General features: G+C 33.1%; 2 protein-coding genes across 2 annotated transcripts in view; both read right to left on the minus strand.

Moving 5' to 3' along the window:
- The window catches only part of Pde8 (phosphodiesterase 8), a 145,984-nt gene extending 131,547 nt beyond the window's left edge, over nucleotides 1–14,437 (minus strand). Inside the window, exon 1 of the mRNA XM_066403529.1 lies at nucleotides 14,244–14,437. The gene's annotated coding sequence lies outside the window, so the exon portion shown is untranslated. The remainder of the gene's footprint in view (nucleotides 1–14,243) is intronic.
- A 4,168-nt stretch (nucleotides 14,438–18,605) lies between these two features.
- On the minus strand, nucleotides 18,606–24,445 carry LOC136417594 (uncharacterized). The gene is made up of 7 exons (XM_066403353.1): nucleotides 24,406–24,445; nucleotides 24,111–24,208; nucleotides 23,826–24,035; nucleotides 22,910–23,104; nucleotides 22,621–22,851; nucleotides 22,214–22,422; nucleotides 18,606–21,560 (listed from the first exon to the last, which is right to left on the minus strand). Exons 1-7 carry the CDS (start codon nucleotides 24,443–24,445, stop codon nucleotides 21,524–21,526), a joined length of 1,020 nt encoding a protein of 339 aa, XP_066259450.1. The 3' UTR covers nucleotides 18,606–21,523.
- Between the last annotated feature and the right edge of the window lie 2,434 nt (nucleotides 24,446–26,879).

Genomic DNA, 26,879 nt, shown 5'->3' on the forward strand with positions numbered 1-26,879 from the left:
TTACCAAAAAATGGGTGTTACATTAAAAAAAAACAAAGTTGACCTTGAAATGTCCTTAAAATGACCTTGAGTAAAAAATTTGCTTATGTGCGTTGGATGTCTCCTTTTAATATTCGTTTCTAACGATTTTTGATTTTAAATTTGGCTTCGGAGATAATTGCTTGTGTCACTTTAAGTGAAATCCCCTGTATAATTACAATGCAGTGCATGGCATTTAAAGTTTTGTGATTTTATTATTAAGGAGTGATTAATTACTTCAAAAATAATTAATATACTTAAAACATCGTAATAAAAGTTATATATAAAGAGAGATATGATTTTTCAAACAACTTTTCAATGATCAATTTTTAATCATTTATTTTTAAGTAAATGATGATTAAATGTTCGTTAATAATGGTAGCAGCCTACCTGTTCAATGATTCGTAGATGGAGAGGAAAAATTAAATACATTAATTTATAATTTGTTTGGAAAACCATATCTGAATTATGGCATAACTCTTAAGGTGAAGTTTTAGGTTTAGTTAGTTTCTTTTCAGATACGCAGCCTCTCTTACAAATAAAATCCCAAGATTTCGAATACGCTATATGTTACATTAACATCATTTAGTGAAAACGTTCTATTCCCAGGATTCAGGAACCGGGCCCCTGATAAAATGAAGTTAAATCTATGTAAATTTGAAATGTTTCGAGGAAAAGCATTTTTATGTATTCAGAGTAGGTATATGGATGAATGTTTTGGATGCTTAACATGGCTCAATCTCACTGCATATAAACTCAAACCCACAGTTTCTCTTGAAACATGTTCATGACGCATTTTTGATATCCACAAAACTCCTCACAAACATAATATCAAATTCTAACTTCCAAGATATATCTATGGAATTTACAAGCTCAAACTCAAAACTGCATAAATGTGGGATATGCGATACGTCGCTTTCATTAAGTAATAGTAATTTTAATGATATGCATGGGAGCTCAAAACCATATATACGGACGGTACGTTTAATATGGGATCGATCATGAGAATTTCTTCTTTTCGTCTTGTTATTAAATTACCACACCCAGCCTCAATGGGGTTTAAGAGGATAAGAGAAGAATTTAGAAATTGAGGGTTAACGGTTCTTATTAAATTCCGTTAAGGGATGCTAACGGCATTGCGTAGAATAGGGTTAATATCTTGATACTTACCGAGTTCATGGCATTTTGGCTTAAGGACAAATATGCTATTAACTTCAACATTAACTTTCACAAGCTAGTTTACTCAGTCTCCATTTCAACGAGTCTCTCGATATTAACCGAATTTAAAAGTTAAATCCACGTTAATAATTTTATCTTTCCACACCTACATAGGAGATTTAATAATCTATGGACCTGGTAACAACATAAAAATTACAAATCTTTCCAAGTAGGACTTAGATACTTAAATTTTTCTACACAATTTCTTATTTACTTAAATAACTTAGTCAGAATAATCGTTTCAACTATGGTACAAAAGCTAGTTCCATTATTTTCTTATCATGGTGTCGAAATCTGTTTTTTATTCAAGAAATCAATTTGTTCTTTTTTAGTACCCATTTTTATCTAAATTTCCCAAATTTAATGTTTCGAAAAAAAAATTATTTTGGGTTTTTAAAGTAAGTGAAAATTCTTGCTCTAATTTCTATCCAGAGCCAGCCTTCATAAAAGCAAATAGTACTCATAACATAAGGTTTTCGTTAATCAACATAGGTAATGGTGTATTTTGGAAATACTCCTACTCTGGTGAAATGTTTTTGTTTATATTATATTTAGAACGTTTTCTGATGAAAATCATGAAATTGTCTTTCTTTGGCGTTGGAATCTAAGAGATTTAGAAGTTACCTAAATTTAAAAAAAATTACTTTTAGCTTCTTTCAAATTAGATTCCTAAGAAAAAGCAAACATTAAAGAAAGTGTGTCTTCATAACAATGGCGCAAAAATGTAAATCTTGGAAATTCGCATGATTGACACAAGAAGCATAGAAATCATATTGGAGATTCAGGAGAAATTTGATTTTGAATTCGACCTAGATTTTCGTTATTTCAGTTCAGAGTCCCACACGAAAATGCAGTTGTGAACAATAGAAACAGAACCGGTTAAAGTTTAGGTAAAATTCAAAATCGAATATCTCGGGAAAAGTGGACAGATTTGGAGTGAGCAGGTTGTTAAGCAAAACCTTGCAGTATTTTGAAATTTATATTTTTACGCTATTGTTAAACAAATATATTTCCTTTATTATGTATCAAATGGATAGGTTGGGAGTATATTTAGGCCATTTCGGAATTTTTTTTCGCGTTCCTAATAGCAGAAGAGTTAGTAGTCATTTTCTGAATTTTTGTACCACCTCAAATGATATCAGGTTAAAGATAATATATTCGAGGTAAGTTAAAATTAAGGCCCTAAAGAATGAGTCTTACCTATATTATGTCTAAAGCAAGATTCTTTAAAGCACCTAATAGTGTTTTCAATTTTCATTTACTACAATAACAAAAGTGCTAAATATAGCACTAATTGAAAAGTTTAAAAGAGGTATGAAATTATAGAAATGCATTAATCTGAAACGAAATATCCTTTTCAGGCTGATGTTCAGGGATAGTATAAGCGTCATACAATTTTAAAATAGATAAGTTGCTATACAATCAAATATCTGGTGTGGTCTTACAAATGTGCGTAATAGTTTCGATGCAATTTTTTCATGTGACGATTTCGATGTCCAGCTAATAAATCTCTATTGAAATACATAATTACTAGGTCTCCTCAGCACAAGTTCGGCCAAATATCGATATTAAACGAGTCCATCTATTGTGAAAAATTGGCCTTGGTTTGGACCATCTCAACGCTCAGATCAGCTCAAGCTTGAAGATATTGCTCTAAAGAGATTTAATTCCGTATTATATGTATTTTCAAGCAACACCATCAGTCAACAAAGCTTCGAAAAGCACGAAAAGAAAAATAGAGGTTCACGGGATATTTCATTTTGAATTTTGCCTAAAGTTTCGTCGCTTCCATTCCAATCGTTGACTACATTTATTGTAAAATCTTTATTATTTATGTACCTTATGATGTGGCTCAAGCACCTAGCAACACCGCCAAGATCGCCGCCTATTTGAGATAGTTGTTTTATCCTTAATTACCAAATATTATTCAGATTGCTCCACTATTTTCAGAGATAATAACTCATGATATCCGTTCTGTTTGTACATCATTGTTTAACTGAACACTCAGAGAACTGTAGTCCAAACGCTTCTGGAGTGGGACACTTCGATGTGCTCTAACCTAAACCAACCTAAGCACGTAGACCATTCGATTTTAAAATGTATTCCCGAACTCTCGAAAAAAGTTCTGAATATTCACGTAAAAGATCAGAAACTTAAGTTTTGGGAATTTTAACTTACGCCAAAGGCAACGAGAGGTTTTAAAACCTGAACTACCTGATTGGATGAAATTCGAGCGATAAATTCGTAATAGATATTTAAGATGCGAAAATCCTGTTTTGGCTTAAAAATAAGAAACTGAAGAGAATTTTCGATAGATACCTATATTTTTAATACATTGGGATTTTCAGTCAACTCTGTCTTTCTCTTCTGTATAAACTTAATAAATCTGGAAAATAAAGTGCATCAAATAAGCGAGGACATTCAGATCGATACATTTCCTAGACCCCCAGATTCGGAGAAGCTCCCACCTGAAGTTTATTAGTTTTTTTTCTTTGAGCTATAAAACAAACTGTAAAGCCTGAAATGGCGTCAGCTTATAGAGCTTTTCCGCGGTAGTTTTTTATGATATCATTAGAGCTATATAAAACTTCAAGTGCTATCGCCAACGAAGCTATCGCTGGTATCGGATTTACGATAGTCTTAGCGATACGATACAGTTCCAAAAGAAAACGATTTTACAATTTAATTACGGCGATTTTGATATTCTGATTTTATTTTCGGATCAAGTGACGCATATAAATCCAGTAAAATTATATTCGAGGCCTGTTTTATGAGTTAATAAAATTTGTGACAACTAGTGCCAAACTAAAAATAGTGTTGGGAAATTGCAGAAAACGTCTAATAAGCTAAAGGCTCGATTTCATCAACCACGACGGGTCCTAAATTAACAGTTTGCCAGAAAATTCATTTCCAGAGTCCTCAGACAGGCCTCATTGAATATATGAATCCGTATCTGATTTAGAGCAGCGCGCATGTGAGATTGATGGAGCCTCTTTCGATTTTCCCTTGTCACAAAACCTAAAACCAGGGTGAGTTCGGTTAATTTATGATGTAATTAGGTTTAGTGAGAAGTCTCAGGGAGGTAAGATGAGTCGCACAAGATTTTTGCCAATTAACATAAGATGAAACTTAAATCATTGACACCTCCTCAAAGACTTAAGATCGAGTTTGCTTACTAAATGTTTTGATTCAAATGGTCTTAGCTATATACGAACTCGATGGCAAGTTGTAAGGTAAGTATGCCAAACAATCTTCGAAGTAGATGAAATTATCGGCTATGCGGGAGCACTGCTGCTCTTGAAACTATGTGCAGTGGTGTTAAAACCCCCATCAGGAGCACTAATGCAACGCAAAGCACTTGTACAATAAGAGCGGTTTAGTTTGAGGTGGTTCTTGAGATGCATCCTTATTGGCAGTTTATGAATCCAAATTGGGAAACTACGAGTTAATGCAAATTTTGAGTGTTAATATAGCAGTTAATGATTTTCTGGTTGAAGCATGCATGCGAGGAAATTCATGAAAATTTAGTTTGTTAGAGGATTGGTAGTTAGTTCCTCTCATAAAGCGACAGTTCTAAGCATGCTCCCTTTCCATAATAAAGAACGTGAAATTTCCTTATTGTAGCATTGTCTGAATTTCTATTGATTTTGTCCAATCTGTTGTAATCATCATGTTCTTTTGGTCAATCCTACGTTGTTTGTCGACGGTTTTCCAAGATTAATCTTTTGAAGTTCATAACAATCTCAACAGTAAAATGCGCTAAACAGAAATTATTCATATCTTATGGATTTCACAAGTTTAAATCAATAAAAGCAGCGTATGATGCAATGATTTCTCTATTAAGAGGATGCTTTATTTAGATGTAATTTCGCATTTTAATATAAATGACAACATCCTTGGGAAACATTACCTGTGAATATTAAATCTACATTTTAAAAGCAACATGTAACCGTGTCGCCTAGATAAGAAAATTACAGACCCGTAGGCAAGCTTGCAGGTAATCCTATAGAAACCCATATGATAGGTATGAATGTATGTACGTATAATGGGCATCATCCCCTCATGATAATTGTGCCACTTACTTCCCTTTTGTATCGTAGCCTTCACTATTTGTTGATCCAGTAATATGCATAAACATTATATGCTATTATATATATATATATATATATATATATATATATATATATATACTATCTACTATATATACATACTTATCGGATTATTTTTCCGGACAAAACAACGTTTGGACTTTTAATAAGTTAATTCAAACCTATTTGAATTACTGTAAATATTAACGTTATATATGTTTTATCATATTCATGTTAAGTATGAGTTCTAAATGCACAAAATTGCTTCTATTTTATGATATAAAGCACCTGATTATACATATTACTTACGATCTACGATTTAGTCAATTAAACATTTTCACTACACCTATGCAATAAAAATAATGTAATATGTGGAAAATTTCTATTATACTTTTAGTAATAGTCGATTAGAGGACGCCACGATCTTATCTACTTGATTCCATCAAAAGTTGTCCCTTTACCCCCTTTTTAGTTATTACTGACCAATATATCGCAACGGGGGCAACACTAATTTTAGTTTAAGAGCAATCCCATTGTAATCTATCATCAGTATCAATAAAGCCATTAAAACTCAATGTTGTACCGGTAGTTAGACGATCTCATCGTCGTTTGTGCCATACATAAAGACGTCCATTTATTATTGCATCCATTATTAGGATTAACAAAACAGGTACTTTGCAAAATAATCTATCGCAAATCATAAAGACTCAAAAGTTTTGTCTCTATCGACTTTACTTACTAAATTTTAAAATATTCAATTTTGTTTGAATTGCGAGTTACGTATAGGTCATATAATGATGCGCTGATGTATCTGTTATCTGCGCAACATAAAGTAGTTTATAGTTTTTTTCGATTTACTCAAAAAGTATTGATTTTTATTACTTATGATGTATGTCGTATTTGCTCGTTTTTTTCCTATCACTCGAATGATGCAAACATAAATGTAACGTGTTATTTGAAAAAAAATACTTTTTTGAATTTAAAAATTCTAAATTTCAATACTTTTTTTCAAAAACTTTTCCAAATATTTTCCTTAATTCTTTAATTATTCGTACAAACGTATTAATTTTTCAGTAATTTAAAACTTACTCCATCAATTTATGTCAAACAGTTTGGTACATAATTGAGCTTTAGTGAAACTCTACAAGTTTCGAAAAAATAAAAATCGAAATAAATCAAGAACAGTTAAGAATCGGCACTATGTTATATGAAACTTATGTTTTTTTTCGACACAAAACCCATTTTCACTAGAAATACTGCTATGTTCCATTTTTAAACAAGAAGTAAGAGTCAGTTTCCGATTTAACCGGAAGCCATATCAGGTTGAAAATATTTGACAATATCAGATTTTTTCCACAAAACAAAAATACAAACTTTATAAATACATTAAACTTGTAATTTCCCATATACGGATTATGTCAGCTCCCAGAGCCGGACCTCGTATAAAATTGTTCATATTAAAGAAAACATATACATATATTTTTTTAAGTACCTGAAGGCCATAGCTAATTATCGTTGATTACAATACATCATTAATAATAAAACATTACCAATGTTGTTGTCATGACTCAATTCCCGGTCCATTTTATTTGTCCCAATGCCCTTTGAGCATCCATTTTTGTGTATTTTAATTATGGCCTATTTCGGAAATTATAATAACAAACTATAAATCATACAATTAAAATTTTCACGTAAATAGTCATGGTTGAATCTTGTTACAGTGCACATTTTTTAATTTCTATGCACACACATTAATATCGAATCGTCAAAGATAGCATGTGATCTAAATATTAATTAAATGCAGACCATTATATTTTCTAATTAGTTATTATTATGGATTATAAAAAGATAATCGTCAATTAAATGAATATCTTCTGTGATTGGCATTCGTGCAGGTGTGTAACTTATTGCTTGAATCACGCAATAATACAGTTGTAATAAACTTTAAGTCAGAAAGCGTATGCTTAAAGAATTATAGGTTTTCTTCTCCACGTAGTTTTATGAAAAATGCATGTTGAATAAATCAGAAAACCTCACACACATTACCTATAAAATTATTCGGTAGACAAATAAATTTGAATACATCTGCTTAATGTAAATCAAAACCTGCGAATTTTTGGCATTTTCTACGACATAAATTAATCATAAAATTGTAGGTGTATAAAAACAAAAATATTTGATGATACGTTTTACTCGTGAGAAAGATTATATTTAGACCGAGGTTAGGGGAAGTCATGCTAAATCGAGCTTTTTGATAAATTGGTGTAAAGCATGTCATATTCGCTTTGTTAAGTACAGCGTGCACTTCTTGTACGTGAACAGGGCCAACAAGGAAACAACGTGATAAGAACCTTAGCAAATAACCGAAACAAAGAAGTTTATAAATCCGACAAATTTTGAAGGAAAAGCAGGGGAATATACAGGGTCCTGCATTAGTGCGTCAGGCTTCCTTAGCTTCTACAATAATAAAGTTAACAATTTTTTTCTTCTCCAGGATTACACAATATACAAAGGCGTACTTAAATAAATTATTTTGTAATGTACAGGGTGGCCCCAAAAGGTGCCACGATATACAAGTTCGTTATTTTAAATGGAACCCCTCAATTTTTTGCCATTTTCGGATTTCTCATTACATTTTAAGGTTAGTTTATGTAAGGTGTTCTATCTTTAAAATTTACCTTTTCCGGATTATTTAGAAAAATTTGAAAAATTTGACAGCTGCTTCCGTAGAAATCAGTATTGTGCGCTAACCAGTGTAAATTTCGAAATTTATTTTCTGGAGCTTAAAGAGGACCTAAGAAGCTACGTTTTGACGTGTTTTAATTTAAAAAAAAATCCTCCACGATCACCGGAATAGGCCTTCGAAGTTGCATGACTTCAAACCTCAATAACTTTATTTTTTCAAATTGACTGCCTCAGTTTTCTCAACGGCATTGTGTTCAGAATGCAAAAATCTACAACTTTTGTTAGCATTGCCCTATCCTTAAACCCAACCATTTCTGAGTTCCCGAAAATTGACCCTTTTTGGCTTGTAAATGTTTTGATAGTCATAACTTCTAAGATCTTGTCTAGCTGATAAAGTACGCTTATAACAATTTGCAGTTTACGGTTGTCATAGAGATAAGACAATAAATAGTTTCGAAATTTTCAGATTTTTATTTGTATTTGCTTTCAAAATTTGCGGATATTCTTGTTCAGATTAATGAATTTTTCAAAGGAAGAGTTGATTGATATGATTTTTATTTTGGGAGAGTGAGAAAAATTGTTTTCTGGTCAGTAGAACTTATGCTGCTAGGTTTCCTGAGAGACGCCATCCGGAAGCCATCAGCTTTAGTAGATTACCTGAGCGATTTCTGCAAACTGGAAGTGTCAACTATGAAAAACAGGAAATAATAAAAACTGTCAGCAGTGAGACGAATGAATTAGCAGTGTTACTGAATGTGACTGAACATTCAAATATTAGCCAGGCACAGGTAACAGAAGTTGGAATAAGTGAGAGGTCAGTACAGAGAATATTAAAAAAACGTTATTTCCATGCATATCACATTCAGTTACATCAGGCTCTGAATGAAAATGGCTTTCTGCGCAGGATCGATTTTTGTACCTGGGCACAATTGCGTTTACGGGAAAATCCTGGATTTTTTATGAACGTTTTATTTTCGGATGAAGCTACGTTTCACAATAATGGTTATATCAATAAGCATAACTTCCATTTTTATTCTGTGGAGAATCCGAGAGTAATGCGGCAAGTTGATTACCAACATCGTTGGTCAATAAATGTTTGGGGAGGAATTCTTTGACATTATGTGGTAGGCCCTTATTTTCTTGACGGTCATCTTAACAGCCAAAAGTACTTGGAATTTTTAACAGATATTTTGCCCATGTTGCTTGGAAATTTACCCTTAAATACTCAGGCACAGAATATTTGGCTTCAACACGATGGCTCTCTTCCACATTTTTCAACACAAGTTAGAACCTTGTAAGATAATACGTTCGAAAATCGATGAATTGATAGGGGTGGGCCAGTTGCATGGCCTCCAAGATCCCCCGATTTGACAAAACTTGATTATTTCTTATGGGGGTATATTAAAGAACGTGTTTACATGGAACCTACGACAACACAAGACAACATGCGTCAAAGAATTATCCATGCCTTTGCCACAATTACACCTGCAATACTCCAAAACTTGAAGAGATCCTTCCATGCTAGAATCAACAAATGTCAAGCAAGGCAGAAGACATTTTGAATATCTTTTAAGCTAAAATTGTTAAGTTAAATTAATGTAATGTGAATTTAAAATTAGTTAGCAGTAGTCATTAGTAATAGTAATTATTTTTTGATTTTTTAATTTAAAAAGTTGATAGAATCAAGTAGAGCAAATGTTGTTTCTGTGTAAAAATAATTTTTTTATTGTTTCCAAATGTTGCATCCTGTTGGAATTTTTATATTTTTCATGACTATAAAAACATTTAGAAGCCAAAAAGAAGAAATTTTCGGGAATTCAGAAATGGTTGGGTTTAAGGATAGGACAATGCTAACAAAAGTTGTAGATTTTTGGATTCTGAACACAATGTCGTTGAAAAAACTGAGGCATTCCATTTGAAACAATCAAGTTATTGAGGTTTGAAGTCATGCAACTTTGAAGGCCTATTTCAGTGGTTGTGGAGGATTTCTTTTTTTTTATTATTAAAATACGTCAAAACGTAGCTTATCAGGTCCTCTTTAAATCCCAGAAAATAAATTCCGAAATTCGCACCGGTTAGCGCACAATACTGATTTCCACGGAAACAGCTGTCAAATTTTTCAAATGTTTCTAAATAATTCGGAAAAGGTAAATTTTAAAGATAGAACACCTTACATAAACTAACCTTAAAATGTAATGAGAAATCCAAAAAGGACAAAAAATTGGGGGGTTCCATTTAAAATAACGAACTTGTATATCGTGGCACTTTTTGGGGTCACCCTGTACATTATAAAATAATTTATGTAAATACGCCTTTATATGTTGTATAATCCTGCAGAAGAAAAAAATTGTTAACTTTATTGTTGTAGAAGCTAAGGAAGCCTGACGCACTATTGCAAGACCCTGTAGAGTTTGAAGTACTTAGCCCAATCTAGGATCCACCAAAGCGAATTCTTCTTAAAAGGGAAAAATCCAACAACCATTAGCTTCAAACAAGTTTCAAGCTGATACAATTAAAAATATAAAGTAAAATGGAATAAGAGCATAAACAAATTACATAATTTCTTCTCTATTATTCTTTATAGATGGCACTAATCCTCGTACTAACCTCATCAGATAAGTACAGAGTGTTCCCAAATGATTTTTAAAGAGTTGTATAGAGAAAATTTTACGTACAAGAATGCGAACCAACGTTCCTAGAAATGTAGGTCCGGAAATGTTTAGTTGTTGGTGAAAAACACAATGCTAGAGTTTGAAAACGGTCGCAACCCTTATCTTTATACACCTCCTAAAGTTTATAAGATATTTAATGTCCATTTAGGGTGAATACTACTCAAAGAGCCAATAAATCAACATACTGGCAAATTGACCGGGGATAAAAAACCATCTAGATGAAGCTGCCAGTACACTAATCAGGTAGTCCTTAGGCCGGATTTTTCAAACTTCTGGCAACTTTGTTAGCAAGATAATATTCGCGGACATAGAGAAATTAAGCAATACTCTGCTCTGACTTCCCCGTTTCTATGGAAATTATGTTGCTACTAAAGTTACCAGAAGTGTGTCAAACAACGCCTAGAGCTAAAGGGTTACGACATTTCAAAACTCAATAACTAATATTTTTTTCTGAAAATTAACTCAAAATTTTATATAATAACTAAGCTGGTTCTATTTCTATAGCTGAACAAATGGGTCTACCTATTTTATATATAAAGATATGCTCTGCAAAAACACGGCATGTGCATTATTTTTTCAGTTTTCCATATTAGAACATAGCATTTTCCTCAGAATGTGAATAATAACACATGTTATGTTTTAAAACATGGCATTCGTGGTCTTTTCGGATAGTAAATGGAAATTTGTTTAAAAACATTGATCAATTGCTGTCCACTGAAAAATAGTTGCCTATTCCATGGCTAATAGCTAAAACACAAAATTTCGAAGCAAAATCCATAGTTAAAACGAAGAAATGGACATCTTGCACACATAAAATATTTCATAGAAAACTGTAGCATTTCAGGGAAGTCTTCTGTAAAAATCCATGGTATTTATTAATATTTTGTAGAATTTCATGGAATACCAGCTACTCCTAATTTGCTGACCCATAAGAAATGCATACATTACATAGAATTTTACTAACACATTATGAATTCCGGCTGGCCAGTAAGCAAGATGATAGCAAGGAATATTCCACATGTTTTGTATAAATGTGGTAAACCCTTGAAGATGTACTGGGCCCTAATTAACTAATTTTATTTACTTTGGCCCATCCTGGAAATGTCGAAATATATGCACATATAGCATTAGCACTGGAACCCGATAAAAAACTGTTCATAGCGCTGCTGTCTTCAGCATAATAGTTCAAGTTAATACTATAGCGATGGATCGGGGTGTCAAAGAACTCTAGTGACGAATCTGAGAAGAGAGAAGATTTAAACCAATGAGGGGCAGATTTGATTCAGGTTATCAAGCTTTATCGGTCCTGGTCAAAAAATAGAGATTTCGTTTAATAACAAAGAGTTGTCATCTCTATTTTTCACTCATAGATTTCTTTTCAAATGCACTGTTAAACTTGAACGTAACACGAATCCTCCTGTGTTTCCGGCACTTAGGTGCATTGACGTTTAATGTGCTACTTTATTATTGTCAATTTGTTAATATTTATTGATTAAAAAGGTAAATATTTTGTCAGACTTTTTGGAAAGTGTTAAATGTTTATAATTTTTAGAACGAAACGGTAATTTTTTTGCGACATAGATTCTTATTTAGCAATTTTTAAGAATTTCAGGAATGTTAGTTCTATTTCAGTAATATAGGTCACATCAAAATGGAAATTGATAAGCATTTTTCAGGAATTTGGTGGTGCCTCACGTGCCAAAAGTAGAACTTCGGACATAAACTGCTACCACCTGGCAGCCAAGGGAAGAATGCTATTCCGTTCTGTTAGCTTCTTGCCAATACGGTGGAATTTTGTGATGAAAACTCTCGTTTTTTCAATTGGCACCTTAGAGAAGACGTTTTGGATCCCCAGTGATTTCCACTAAGATTTCTATGGTAATTTCCCGACATCTTCCCTTGGCTTAAACTGCTATTTTCCCTGCTAGTTCACAGACATGTCTCTTCGACTCGTTATTAAGTTAATTAAAACCTCATAGCGTGAAGCATTCTTCAACGGTTAAGTGCCTGACTTCATGTTAAAAAAGCGTCAGTTTCTAGAAACTTTAGTTATTCTCGCAGTCTTTTTACCTGCAAATAATGATGTTCAGAAGCACTGGCTAGCATTCCACCCTAATGCCCCGTATTATCGTTACTTTTACAGATGCAAGAAATGTGCTAATTTAAGTTATAAAATGTTATAAATTCAGTGCGACGTTCGTTTCGCCAAAGGAAGGGAGTTGCGCCATTTCTAGTGATTAGTAAGAGCAGGTATAAAAGGACGAAACATTTAAAAGTTCGCGAAAACATCGAAATAAAATAAATAAGTGTACACAGAAATTTTAGAATATAGCGAAATTTATTCGTGCATTGTTGTTACATCATTGACGCTTTACATATGTGTAATGAACTATTAAGTGGCAACAATTTAATATCGCGATAGCAGTTAATTAACAGTTTCTATTTATCCAATTATCTAACATTTGCTTGGATTTGACATCACTCTATCGCCAGTGAGGACGAAATCAATTTTTCTCGTCACAGCACACGATAGTACCGAATTCGCCAGTACAGAAAACGAAGGACGTTTTACCTATTTTCTATAGAGCATCAAGTCCAAGAATAACATTAAGCTCAATACTTCCCGTAAAATTCTCATACGTCTTATTATTTTAAGTTAAAATACCGTGTAGATTATGTGCTTAACTACAAACAATCCAACATAAATACAAAAACTGGGACGTTTTTCGTATTTTTGAAATCGTCGCAGAAAAATAGCAGCCACAATACTAATTTAAATTGTTCAGCTCTGACAAACAGATCGTAAGTTTAGATATTTCATTAAATAACTGACCTAGAAAAACAATACGTGGTGGTATCGCTAATCGGGCTTAGAATAGCCACATTTTCTAACATTGCATAGACTTAGAAGCTCTGATAAGAGGAAATAATTTGTCAATCATAATTGGTCTATGGGAGACAATATGGTATGATAGATGATCAACATTAGCGGATAATGATAATCCAAACAATGTTTTCAAAACTTACCCAATCATAGTGAAGATTTCAATGTCGAACAGGTGCAAATTAGCTTGATGAAGGAATAAAGCACTTTCATTATCATGGGCTCATTTAACATGAAATCTTAATCTGACTTGATGACAAAATGAGTCTCTGCTTCACCACTCGATTTAGCACATACCCAAAGTATGTGCTTAGTATGTAAGCTGAATGGAATTGGTTTATCACTTAATCACCGAGGTTTCCAGAGTTGTTTTTCACGTCGCTAATTTCAGCCTAAGGTAGCTGATTATTCCTTTATTGATCAACTTATTAGTCAATTAGCGCTAGGAAAAATTGTTATTCACAATACAAAAGCCGGTTCCGTTCGCTAATATTCTTGGCAATTTGTTCGGGGCCTAAAACTTTGCGGCGCTAATATATTTGTGCGAAACTGTAAATTACAATATTGCTTGCTTTGGACTTAGCGCCTCATGGACTAGAAAGGGACTTTGCCGATTGTAGCGCTTCAAGTACAAAAACCGATACTTTGGACAGTAAATTAGGGCCCTTTGGTACTCACCTTCGCCGTTAACGATGGCTTAAAATATCCTGGGGTGGCGCGGATACACATTATAAAAATCGAGTTAATTGTTGTTTAACATTAATATAACATGTTGTCGTTCGGGCTAATTTAAATAATCAGCGCATGTGACACTACGTGCGATACCGAGCAGTTGACGGGCGTCCCGAACCGAACCACCATCCGCATATGAAACAACACTGATTGCGAAATTCGGACGGAAAGTTTGAATTGCGGTTGCCGCGCTGAGAGATTCCAGGGCGCACCGCGAGTTGCGCCGTTGCCCTGCAATTGCTTTTGGTTGGGGCATTGGCCGGTAGATGGCAGCTGCTGTTCAAGCTAGGAGAATTTCGACGGACGTTCTCTCGAGTCAGTCGATGCGTTAATGTTTAAGTGATAGGTTTTGACCCCTGCCTCTTTTAGTCCGTTCATGATCTCTTCTGTTTCGGTCGATTCCTCTAGATCTTTAATTAGGAATGCATTGACTATCCTGAACTAACCATTTTCGTCTCCTCTGTCCCTTTGGTAAGCTTTTCCACCTCTTCCATGAGTTTCTTTTGCTCCCCGTTGTCTCCATTAATCTTTATTTTGACATAGCCCTCTTTTGTTTGCTTGATGCCACCTACCCCCACCATCACCCTCATGTCGTTTTCAGTTGATGTTATCTTTTAGTTTTCTCATGATGTTTGAATACCGTGTCATTTTTTGGTTTTATTAGTAAAAAGTTCGGTTTTCTTTTATTCCTTTTGTCTGACCTTTCCGCTCCGTTGACTGCCGCGTTGCTTCTCCAAAAAGCTTCATCGCCTTGCTCGTTTTCTTGTGTCTTCGCGCTTTTGCTGCGATCGTTTGCCTTCAGTCCGTATGTATTTATTTTTATTCGGTGTTCTTTGAAGACGAACTTCCCGATTTTCCGTGTCATTTGCCATATGGCCATCGCCATAGTCTCCCAGTTTAACTCCTTTAATCCCTTGTCTTTTGCGTAATTTCTTACCTTTTTCATGGCTTTTATTAAATCATCTACTGCTTTCCTTCCTTCATTTTTCCCGTTTACTCCAATCAAGAACAGCTCCCTGCTATTTACAGACTCGTGCATTCTTTCATCGTTGAAAAGCGTCTCGCTAGTAACGATAATCGAGAGCCTTCCTGGACAAAAGGCCTTTCCCGCTATCACTGGCTCCGCTCGAGTCCTTTTCATAAACAGTTCTGTCATTAGTTTACTGTTTGCTTCATTTTTACATCTATGCAGATTACGGTGTTCTTTATGTCTTGCTCGCTCAATATATCTCCCTGTACCGCGTAGCTTTTCTTGTAGTCGACTTTTCCCCACTTCATACCTCCGACCTGGTCAATTTTCTTTGAGCGTAGGTCATCCACTGTGGCAATGAATTTTTGAAACTCAATTCCTTTTCCTATATTCCATTTGTCCCTCTTCCTGTATATCGCTACTTGCTGAACACTTACGTACAGATCCTAAATTCCCCAGCATCTGCTACATTTCATCTGTATATAGCAGACTTAGCGTGCTCGCGATTTTTTACGGCACATCCTTTATTTTCTTTTTTATGATTCTGCTTTTCGCCATATACTCAGAGATCGTTCTTACATCTCTGCTTACAGTTTGAAGAAGCATCTTAAATTTGTTCCTGTATCCAGTAGATCATCCTCTCTTACCATGTTTCCCAATTTCTTATCAATTTCCGCCCGTTTCCTCTTTTTAACTGACCTGCCCTGGCTTCTGTTCCACATCAGGTCTTGCATTTACCCCACCCGTACTTTGTATTTGCTTTACTCTACGTTTGAAGGCGGACTTTCCGATGTCCAGGTCTGAGACTTAATCAGCGCCTTTGTCTTCTGCATTCTTGTTTTCTCGTTCGATGTAGCCAGTATTTTCCAGTAAGCGTCCACCTGGTCCAGACCTAATTGTTTAGTACTAAGCAAAAAAGTCAACAGGCTTTTTTTATTGTAAAATGCTAGAAGAGTCAAAAAATAATAAAAATGTTTAAAACATCTATTGGCGTTCTGCATTGTACCACGAAAACTCGACTGACTCACGCCTAACTACTCCACTGGCGGCAGATAAAAATTGACTTTATACTAGAAATACAGCTCTTTACCAACGTACAATAATTGCAAAACTTTAAGAACGTAGCATTGACTAATCAAAATAATAATGTATTTTTCAAAATTTCAGTATCCTATATCTGGGAATCTAAGCGTTTTTGGCCACGTGTTTATAGGAACCGTTTTTATTTAAATATCATAAGAAACTGTGTCCTGAAGTTACGGACCGTATTTAGGAAACACCCTGTATACACCATCGAATGTAAAGTTGCCGTTGAACCGCTGCCGAACACAAACCAACTTCTTCTTTAAAAGCTGACGCTCGTAGCAAAACCATAGCATGGTGTCGTTCAATAAAATATAGATCGTTGACTTCACAGGATATTTTGTATTTTAACGAAATATCAAACATGAAATGATAGGTTATATTTTTGTGGCTACGTTTGGTTATTCATCTGCGAAGCTTCAGAGTCCTAAGAGCAGTACAGATTTTTTTAGCAAAAAAAGACAGATTTACTCTTCGGGGTAATCCCCGAGGATTTCAACGCCTCGCGCTTGAATAGCCAAACACAACACCAAAATCAACTTCAAGAACAAAATTGGGCTGGCAAACTGTGCCATGAATATGGCGCTGATGTTTGAAGGTGGTACCCCCGACAAATCCAACGTCCAGTTTTTAAATCCGGTTTAAGAATCGATTTTGCAATAGAGGAGAACAATTGTCGGTTAACAACTAACTGACAGATGAAGAAATGGAAATTTCGAAACTTTTAAAATTTTGTTAAAAGTAAAGTTAAAACTTAATCAACAGTTGAAGTAAGAACATCCATCTGAAATATTACACTTAACAAACACTTTGAGTGATGAGTAAAATAGACTTGACTGTTATAGTCTCTTTAACCTTTAACTACTAATCTGAACTAACCTTTAATTATATCGTTATTTTTTTAACGATTTGCGTCACTTTAATCCATACATCAGTTTCATGCAGTAGCGTTATGTGAAGATTTTTTTTAATAATTAATGAGACAAAGGCCCATTGATTTTTTTCTGTAGAGGATTACAGTATTTGCTAACAGAAATACGGGCTTGGCACCGGGAGATCTAAATTGCCCGCATAGCGTGGGGTTAGTTATTTCTACAATATAACCGATTGGCTAAACTCCTTTCTTCTCTTCCCCCTTTCCAATCCTTCTCGGAGCCTCCGAAGCATTGTTTCGAGAGAAGGCTGTATAGTCCATTTTTCAAGCTATTTGTTCTTCTTATGAATCTACTTTCCTGTGTACATTTTTGGAGTGGAATGTGTCCCTCCCAGTGTCGATGCTCCAAGTTGATGGTCTGTCTTCCTCATTTGCATCAGTGGCATTAGCGCTACTCACTGACTATCAACTGGTACGCTTCCTCTTCTGCTTTCCTCGTCTGCTTTGACTCTTATGATATCTTCTAGCATTGCCGCCACCGATGTCCAGCAGCCTTCGTTTTTCAACAGGATCTTCGTAATATCGTGTTTTGTCAGTTAGATTCTGCACGTTAATTCCACTCGTTTTCTCTCACGTCTCAAATCTCGAGCATACAAAAATGGTGTGTTCGGGGCTGTTCACGCTGTCGCAAAACCAACACAGATCGTCTCTCGCCCTTTCAATCCTGCAAAGGTACGTTCCGAAGATTGCGTGTCCACTAATCGCCTGCGTGACGTAGTAGTTCATCACTCCATAAAGCCCCTACAGGTCCACCTCCCAACGTCCCCTATGAGGTAACTTGCGAAGCCCTTGTATGCTTCCCACCTCTTTCGCCATTTCTGGAATAACGATTCCCTTGCTATCTTCTTTGCCTCTGTACCGTTGCTGTGCATCTCCATTCTTTCCTCTATTGGTAAGTCTGTCGGTGGACATCTGAAGGAATACCTAACGGTGGATATCAGACGGACGCATAGCAAAGAGAGGAGGTTTTAGTGGGTAGACATTGCCTACAGGGACGAATTCCACATTACTCGGTCGCTTAAACAACAGACCGGGTGCCTATGAAGGTTTCCTCCTCTACAAAAAAAAAGTCTATCGGTGGCATTACCGTTATAATCTGAGCAGCCTCCAGGAAAATAGTCCTGTAAAGAGAAGCCATTATGAGACCATATTATGGGACAATGATCCAGAATTACCATTCTGAAATTCGCCCAACAAATTTATTTACATTGCAACTGTATTTAATTGCATATTAAGGGATTATGTACAAAAACACATTATTTATGAATATACATATATAATTAAAAGATTTACTAATGATATTACATAAGTATGTATTAAATGTAAAGAATTACCATGTGACTCTAAATTGTAATCCTCTTCCCCTTTTAACTTTTTAACAAATTATTATTTTTTCAAAATTTAAAAGCAGCATTAAATAAGACTAAAAATATTATCTTTTGACATTTGTTTTTTTTTTATGTTGCTTACGTCATGGCTAACACAAAATGGCCGATTTTTTAAAATTGAAGCATGGGTCAAGTGACACCTCAAATTAAAAGTTTTTCAAAACCATATTCAATGGTGTATTATTGATATTGTGATTGGTATTATGGTAATTTAAAACTTATCGAGTAATTTTTTAGAAAAACAACTATAAATTTCGTGAAAAATTCAATAAAAGCTCATTTAAATAGAATGTAAACAACGAAAACCCTAGTTTCTTGTGAGAAAATTAGTTCATTTTCTATTTCGCAGTTTTTCTAGTTTTTGAGACATCTGGTTTTGAACCTTTTTATACATGAAAAGGATTCGCAATATACATATTATTAAAATCAACAGTGTGGTAACTTTTTGTTCAGTCAAAACCAATTTTACCACCTCTTACTTTTTTATCGCATTCTACTAGCTAACGGGTTTTTAAAGTTTTAGGACCCTGTTCAATTTCGAAAATTTTTTACCATTTTGTATTGTTTCCGTAATTGTCACCTTTTTTCAATTATTAGTAAATGTATCTAGGAATGCAAATAATTTTCCTGTAATTAACTTTGTTCACCCAACTTCCCGCATTCCAATAATATGTCCCAATAATATAATGTATATAGATATAATATATAGATATATAGATATATATATATATATATATAGATATATAGAATATATATAATAGAATAAATATTTGACACATGCAAGATTTCTATAGAATAGTATAAGAATTACTAAGAATTGAGAATAGAACAAGAAAATTTAGAGGAATTGTAAAAATATGTCAATATTGTTGATGATGAAAACTTTTTGGACATAAATATTGCATGCATATAAAATATATAATAATTATAACAATAAATATAATAATAATAAATGCGGTTAAACAAATAACGATAAATAAGTATATATATTATATAACCACCATTACGAGATATTGGATGAATATGGATAAATATTAATTATAATACTTTATAGTTAAATATGATATAAGTTTTTATTTCATAGTGCGGAGAGTCAAAGTGAATTCAGTTTTAAAGATGGAACAAACGTTTTGAATTTGAAAGGGGAAAGGGTGCTTCATCGAGTTACTCCGAATGGATGTTATACGTGTGTAATTTCACTAGCCCTGTTACTACGCCTCTGTCTAAAACTAAGATTTTCTAAAATGAGGGCTCGTTGCCACAATAATGATTTTTCCTCACTAATAATCTCTTTCCACTACTAGTTACACCATTAGTGAATGTGTTAAACGATTGGAAATGAAATTTGTTATTTCGTCTTTTGTGTGTTTTGGATTTAATTTATGTATAATTTAGATAAATTTATAAAATGTACCTGTTTAGTAGTGGAAAAATCATCTATACACCGCGGTAGTGAAATCACCCTTTACGTTTCAGATCCCTCAATACTGCATGTTTCATAAATTAGACTTCACGATAGAGTCATAATAATAATCTAGTTTACAACCATGGTGATATACAGGATGTTCCGGAATGATGGTCAAATCTTTTAACATGGTATTCTACCAGCCATTTTAGAGGGGGATCTTCGTATGAAATTTTTCAATTTGAGTCCTTCCTGTCGAGATATTCGAGTTTCAAAATGGCGGATAATAATCGTTTTTCTCTTTTTTCTTAAAAATGGTAACACTTAGAAATTTCAATTTTGGTACACATTATCAGCTAGTTCAACTCTATTTTTTGGTAGTGTTTGTTTTGTGATTCACGTTTCTATAGGGCTGGAATCAGCAACTCCTAATTTTATTTCTTTCAGAATTTTTTCTGCAATAGCCGATTTCGATAACACTTTTTTTTTTAATATTACACATAATTTTAAAACTTTTTTTACTCTTATCATTTTTGCATATAACCAACAGTTGGTGTAAAAAAAATAAAAATCGTTTTTCTTACCCTATTAGGCATCTTCTCTACTTATGCCAAAAATGTGCCGGTGACTATTTTGAACATTTGATGTAAATTTCATTATTATCTGGGGGATTAGATACAGTGATTTCAATTTGTTCATATTGCTAATAATCGATTAAATTATTTATTTCTCAATTTTTGCTCTTAATTCCTGGTTAGTTAAATATCGGTTTCATCTCTTAGACCCAAACTTCAGAAAAATAAGAGAGGCGCAATTTGGACGATTTTGTTGACAACACCAACAATCTCTACATAACAATCGTCTGCTGCATTCATCAGTAGTCAGTGTCGAAAATCAGTGACGAAAAAATGCCTAATAGGGTAAGAAAAACGATTTTTATTTTTTTTACGCCAACTGTTAATTTGATGCAAAAATGATAAGAGTAAAAAAAGTTTTAAAATTATGTGTACTATTTAAAAAAAAGTTTGATCGAAATCGGCTATTGCAGAAAAAAGTTCTGAAAGAAATAAAATTAGGAGTTGCTGATTCCAACCCTATAGAAACGTGAATCACAGAACAAACACTACCAAAAAATAGAGTTGAAGTAGCTGATAATGTGTACCAAAATTGAAATTTATAAGTGTTACCATTTTTAAGAAAAAAGAGAAAAACGATTATTTTCCGCCATTTTGAAACTCGAATATCTTTACAAGAAGGACCCAAATTGAAAAATTTCATACAAAGATCCCCCCTTAAAATGGCTGATAGAATACCATGTTAAAAGATTTGACCATCATTCCGGAACACCCTGTATAGTAATATGTCTTTAGGAAATTACTATTTTAAAGGGTAAAATTATGTAAAACAAATTTATAACCTAAATTCCTTAAGAATAGTCCGTACCATCTAAACCGATTCACAGTCGGAACGATTGTCTATATCTCTGAAATAAGAAAAGATAATTGCTTATTTTCATTGAAATATGTAGTTAATATTTAATATTAAGTACTTATAAAACATACTTAATTATGTTTCATACATTTTTAAATGTATGTTATAGGTAGGTCAAGCAACATTAATGGGCAATTTTTATTAACAGTTTGCGTAGTTATATTAAGTTCGAATTTTTTTCCGAAACTCTTATGGATGTCTCTTGAACACCCATAAGAATTTCTCAAGTAAGATTTATGAATGCTACTTGAAAACGCGGTTAAATCATTATTTGTAATATGCTTAGCGTTTTAGCGATTTTCAAAGATACGAATTACCGAATACTTAATAGAATATGGTTTAGCTGATATTAATAAAATGGTAAAAAATATTAACAAAGGCGCAAGACACAGAGGGTATTATTCAGGAATTTTGTTCACAATTTATTGAACAATTTTTATCTATACGTTTCTGATTGGTTTAAAAAATTGTTGCGAAATTTTCATTATTGTGACAACTTGAACTATACCTGGATATCGTGTGAAAATTGGAGATGAAGTGAGAATGTTTTAAAATTCCCTAGCTAACAACGTTGTATTTATTAAATAAAAATTATAAAACATAAAAAAGATAAATAATATTAAAAAAATAATTAAAGATACTTACTCGTTCCATGTCTGTCTGTTTGCCAGTAACTTCTTTATGTGAAGACACACTGTAGGTGTGTAAATAAACACGATCAGCACGATTGAAAGGCAAAGTAGAGTAATTGTTTCATTACTCCATCCTTTTAAAAACATTTTATTTGCTACTTCTAATAGTAGAAATACAATGCAACAGGTGGACAGAACCGCATTCATGCATATGATTTTTTTCTGAAATTAGAATACAATTTAGTTTGTGAATCTTCAAAAATTTAGTTTAGTGTAAGTAAATGGCAATAAATGGCATTTGGTTAAAAAAAGTGTACTGAAAAGAAGACAATACTAAAGTACACATTATACTCGTATCAATAAAAATTCAAGTAAATCGAGATATTAGGTAGAGCAAACTTTCTTGCATAATATTCTTACCTTCCTTAGATCATTGGTGTCGCACTGGGTAACTAATCCAAGAGGTACCACGTATAAGAATACACTTAGTAGCCCTCGGTGCCCCTCTTCATCATAAGGTTCGCAGAAGACCAGTGTTGTTTGAAATATAATTAGCACCGTAATAACTCCTACAGAGAGCCCTTTAATTAATCGTATGAATGTGGTTATCCACTTGGCACATCTACATTTAAGCAGCTTCTCAGTAAATTCCTAAATTTAATTACTTATATTAATTCGAGGAAGCTTACACATTGAGACAGATACTTACATTTTTAAAACAATTTTCAATATAACGTCCACACAGAGTTAACAGTGCACACATCAATGTGACACTTAACAGCACTAATAGTGAAACAGGAATAAATGTCCATTTACTCATGTAAATTTCAATTCCTGCATATCCCATGTTTAAGATGAAAACACCGGCGAGGAAGAAATAGATTTCACTCCAGCTAGAAGGGTTCTAAATATTATAAGAAATTTTAATTACAAAAAATATTATCGTAACTCTTAAAATTTGTTGCAAATTTTAATTAAAAGAGGAAACATATTTCAATTTTTTTTGTCTTACTGCAGACATAATAATTAATATCAAATTATTTTATTATGTGTAAAGGCAATGGCACCATTCGGAGAATTTAGTCACGTAATTGTTAAGGGCGCCACATACGATACGACTTACCGTGAAAGAACATCCTCTGTTTTACAAACCGGAAAGTTAAACATACACTAAACTTTTTATCGCGAGGTTTTATTGAGTTTTTTTTATGTAAAGTTGAAGTAACAAAGTTGTGTACATGATTTTGGCAGAGAATTTTTTTGGCGAATTTTAATTCTAGAACGCTATCCATATTTTCTAGTACACAAAGAGTACTCTGGGGAACAAGTGTACCCCAAAAGAAAATTACAATTACTTTAAACAGCGAACCAACGAAGCTCGCATCAAGATGGGATACCGGTGATATGAAACTACTGTGAAGAACTAATCGGTGTTATCAGCTAGCAAAAAATAATAAAAAGAAAAATATAAAAAATATAATAAAAAGAATTTTTTTTCTTTGTGGAGTACAAGCGTGCCCCGGGTAGCATTCTAGAGTTAAACAATGGCGCAACAGTTACATAACGGTTACCTCGCCCGAATTCGGTCATTTTTTGTTATTTGCTTTATTATAAATCATACATACCACTTTATAGATTGCTAGCAGCCATGTTAGGTCCATATGGACTGTTATAATAAATAGATTGGCCCAAAGAGATGTTCTTAGGCTTTCTAAATCAGAAACAAGTGATCTATTCATGCTAAAGGACCAAGTTATTGTCAGAATCATGAGAATTCCGATAATTTCACCATATAGAAACCATTTTCTATATTTTTTGAAGTCTTTTTTGAAAAACTGAAAAAAAATTATTCAAATTTGATTAGGTTAATATAATAATATTCATAAAAAAAGGATTGAGTGTATACATACAGACTTCTGTATTGCGCCTAAGAAAGGCTTTGTAACGTTTTCCATGTTCTGGTTGATAGATGGCAATATCTTTTCTCTTATAATATATAATATTATATCTGAAAAAGAAAATCTAAAATTAATATTTTCTTTGTTTTTTACTTTCATCGAGCTATACGGAAATCGAAATAGTTAAAAACATATTTTATTAAAGGTCCATGATGCCAATAGAACGTTGTGACATACGAGTACATATCTGTGATGATGTCTAAAAAGTGTACGTTTTGAGGAGAAGACATGTATGAATGTTACTTACTTTTGCAGATTCTTAGAAGAAGATTCGTACTAATGTACATAAACAACAAAGGAAATTGCAGCGCAAATAATGACATTTATTTTCCAACAATTCGCGTAATTATCTTATCTTTAATAATTCAAGATATCACCAGAAAGAGCAGGTAAAATTTTAGATTACCCGATCGAATGTTACTAATCTAAATATGTTATCAAATCAGGTGATGTATTATTTTTGCTACCAGGCAAGTCTGTTGACATAAGAATTTCGGAATCTGCTTATTCAATTTGAAGAGAAACACTACCAAAGAGAATTCGATAATAAATAATAAAATAACGCGATTTTACGAGCAAATTCGAAATTTCTTGATTTTTTGCTCCTTCGAGTGATGGCCATGGCAATACGTAGATTGACTTGGATAAGAAGGGAATAAACACACAGTAGCGTTACACAAAATATCGTGTAAAATAGTTCGAAATGAGGATATATGGTGCAATTCCAGATAAAATATTGCTAAAATTATATTGATATTCAACCTTTCTCAGCAATAAAAAAGTTATTCGGCTCGTTTAAACCGCTTATTCAATGAAGATCGAATAGCAGGAACCATTTTCGTGACGAAGCACTTATAACTTTTAAACCTTAAGTACGTATCAGCTACTGCTAAAATATCAGCTTTTCTTAATTAGTTCCACGATTGTACGTTTAGACCAATTTTTGAAAGTTTTCTAAGAAGGTTGATCGGACATATCGGGATTTATCTGCTGAGAAGGTAACCGAAGCTGCCATTTTGAAATCTTCGTATTAGGGTCTGAACTAACCTGAACTAACCTAAATTCAAGCACTGCGGCTATGAATCTACGAAGACGAATTCCGTTCAAAATTTACTTTTGAGAACAGCTACATTTATAGGAGATAAATTTGATATTTTTGGTAATTTTGTTTTACTTTTAAAATCTAATTTTTATTCATTTTCACGAAAATTGAATGCTAACTCATGGACTTTGATTCAAATTTAGCTATCAATAATATTATCTAAGCTAATAAAAAAAATTAAATACATTTAACGTTTAAGTTTACCTTGGATTCAGAAAATTGTAGATCTAATTTTGTTGATTTATATATTGGAGTGATAGTATTGTTCTATGTTATTATGTATTAAGGTTTTTTTAAGCTTAATAAAATTTGAATAATGTTACTTAAATTGAGGAAAAGGAGGCACATGACAATATTGAAAAAATAATAACAGAAGGAAGAGCACGATAAAACAAATGTTAACCGAATTAATTTGAATAAACTGCCAGTGCAAATAGGCAATTAAAAATTATAGCAAAAAAAATGTGAAACCCAACATTAAAACTTTATCAAAGAAGTTAAATGGAAGCAGTTTAAAATTTTAAAAATTGTGCTAAAACATAACAAATTTTACTATTACATAGTTTCATTTTATTTGATATACGAATTATTGTTCTACTAATCTTTTGTCTTCAATTATACAAAGAAATCTCTGACACGACTTATTAGTAAATATTTTGTCTTAATTCGTATTCGTATTTATATTTAAAAATTGCTTACCTTCAACTCTTGGTTGTTAAAAAGTCACTTTTCAGAAATTATAAACTACAAAACAACAAACCTGGTTTTCGTAGTTCTACATATAGAGCATGTCTGTTAAACACGACCAAATCTCAATGCTCAAACTAATTCTTGGATTTTCTTAAAAAATAAAAAAACACTTTTCCTGTAGGTAGGTAAACTATTAAAGCTATACTTACAATAGATTAGGTCTATTAAATAGTATCTACATGTGTTTAAGTAAAGAAAATCACACGTTCGATAAGATATTGTTAATAGAAATTTTATCAGAAGCTTATTTTGTATATCCATCGCTATCGTAAGTTGATGGGAAGTACAGACCAAGTACTTATTGCAGAGAAGACAGTTTATAACATAGAATATATCATTTTTGGAAAATCATTGTAACTTCCAAAGATTTAAAGGCAAAGTACTCTGGAAAAAGTTGTTAACCAGCAAAAAACCGTGAGACAACACTATATCGGGTGTACCAGAAACAATGGGACAAATGATATTGAATACTGGACAGTAGAAAAATAGAGCGACTCTTAAAAGATTATATTATTTTCATTCTACAAGGAGTCAAAATAATGTTTTTCCTGTAAATTAGGAATAACTTTTTGAGTTTTTGTCTATGGTAAATTCAACAAAAATATCTATGTTAAGTTAGCTGATAGGTAACGACACCTGCACCTTACCGAGGGTAAAAAATCTTTAATTTTTAATGCGTTACGATATCATACATACATCGCTGTTTTTTTCCAATGGCATAAATAAATTATCAATATCACTTATAAAGGTACATTTAATAAAAGCTTCATTGCACAGTTCATTTTACACATAACCAACTTGCATGGCTTCACTCAATCCTGAACAATAAAAACAACTCAAATTCGCTTCAATATTCCTTTCACAACATG

Source organism: Euwallacea similis, chromosome 29, assembly GCF_039881205.1.
Source record: "Euwallacea similis isolate ESF13 chromosome 29, ESF131.1, whole genome shotgun sequence".
NCBI lineage: Eukaryota > Metazoa > Arthropoda > Insecta > Coleoptera > Curculionidae > Euwallacea > Euwallacea similis.

What these genes read in the sequence shown, in the direction of transcription:
- LOC136417594 (XM_066403353.1), bottom strand. Translation starts at nt 24,445, where the DNA reads ATGTACATTAGTACGAATCTTCTTCTAAGAATCTGCAAAA. An exon ending in TTGAAAATTGTTTTAAAAAT is followed by an intron (nt 22,852 to 22,909) that starts GTAAGTATCTGT and finishes AATTAAATTTAG; the next exon opens with GAATTTACTGAGAAGCTGCT. An exon ending in ACACCAATGATCTAAGGAAG is followed by an intron (nt 22,423 to 22,620) that starts GTAAGAATATTA and finishes TTCTAATTTCAG; the next exon opens with AAAAAAATCATATGCATGAA.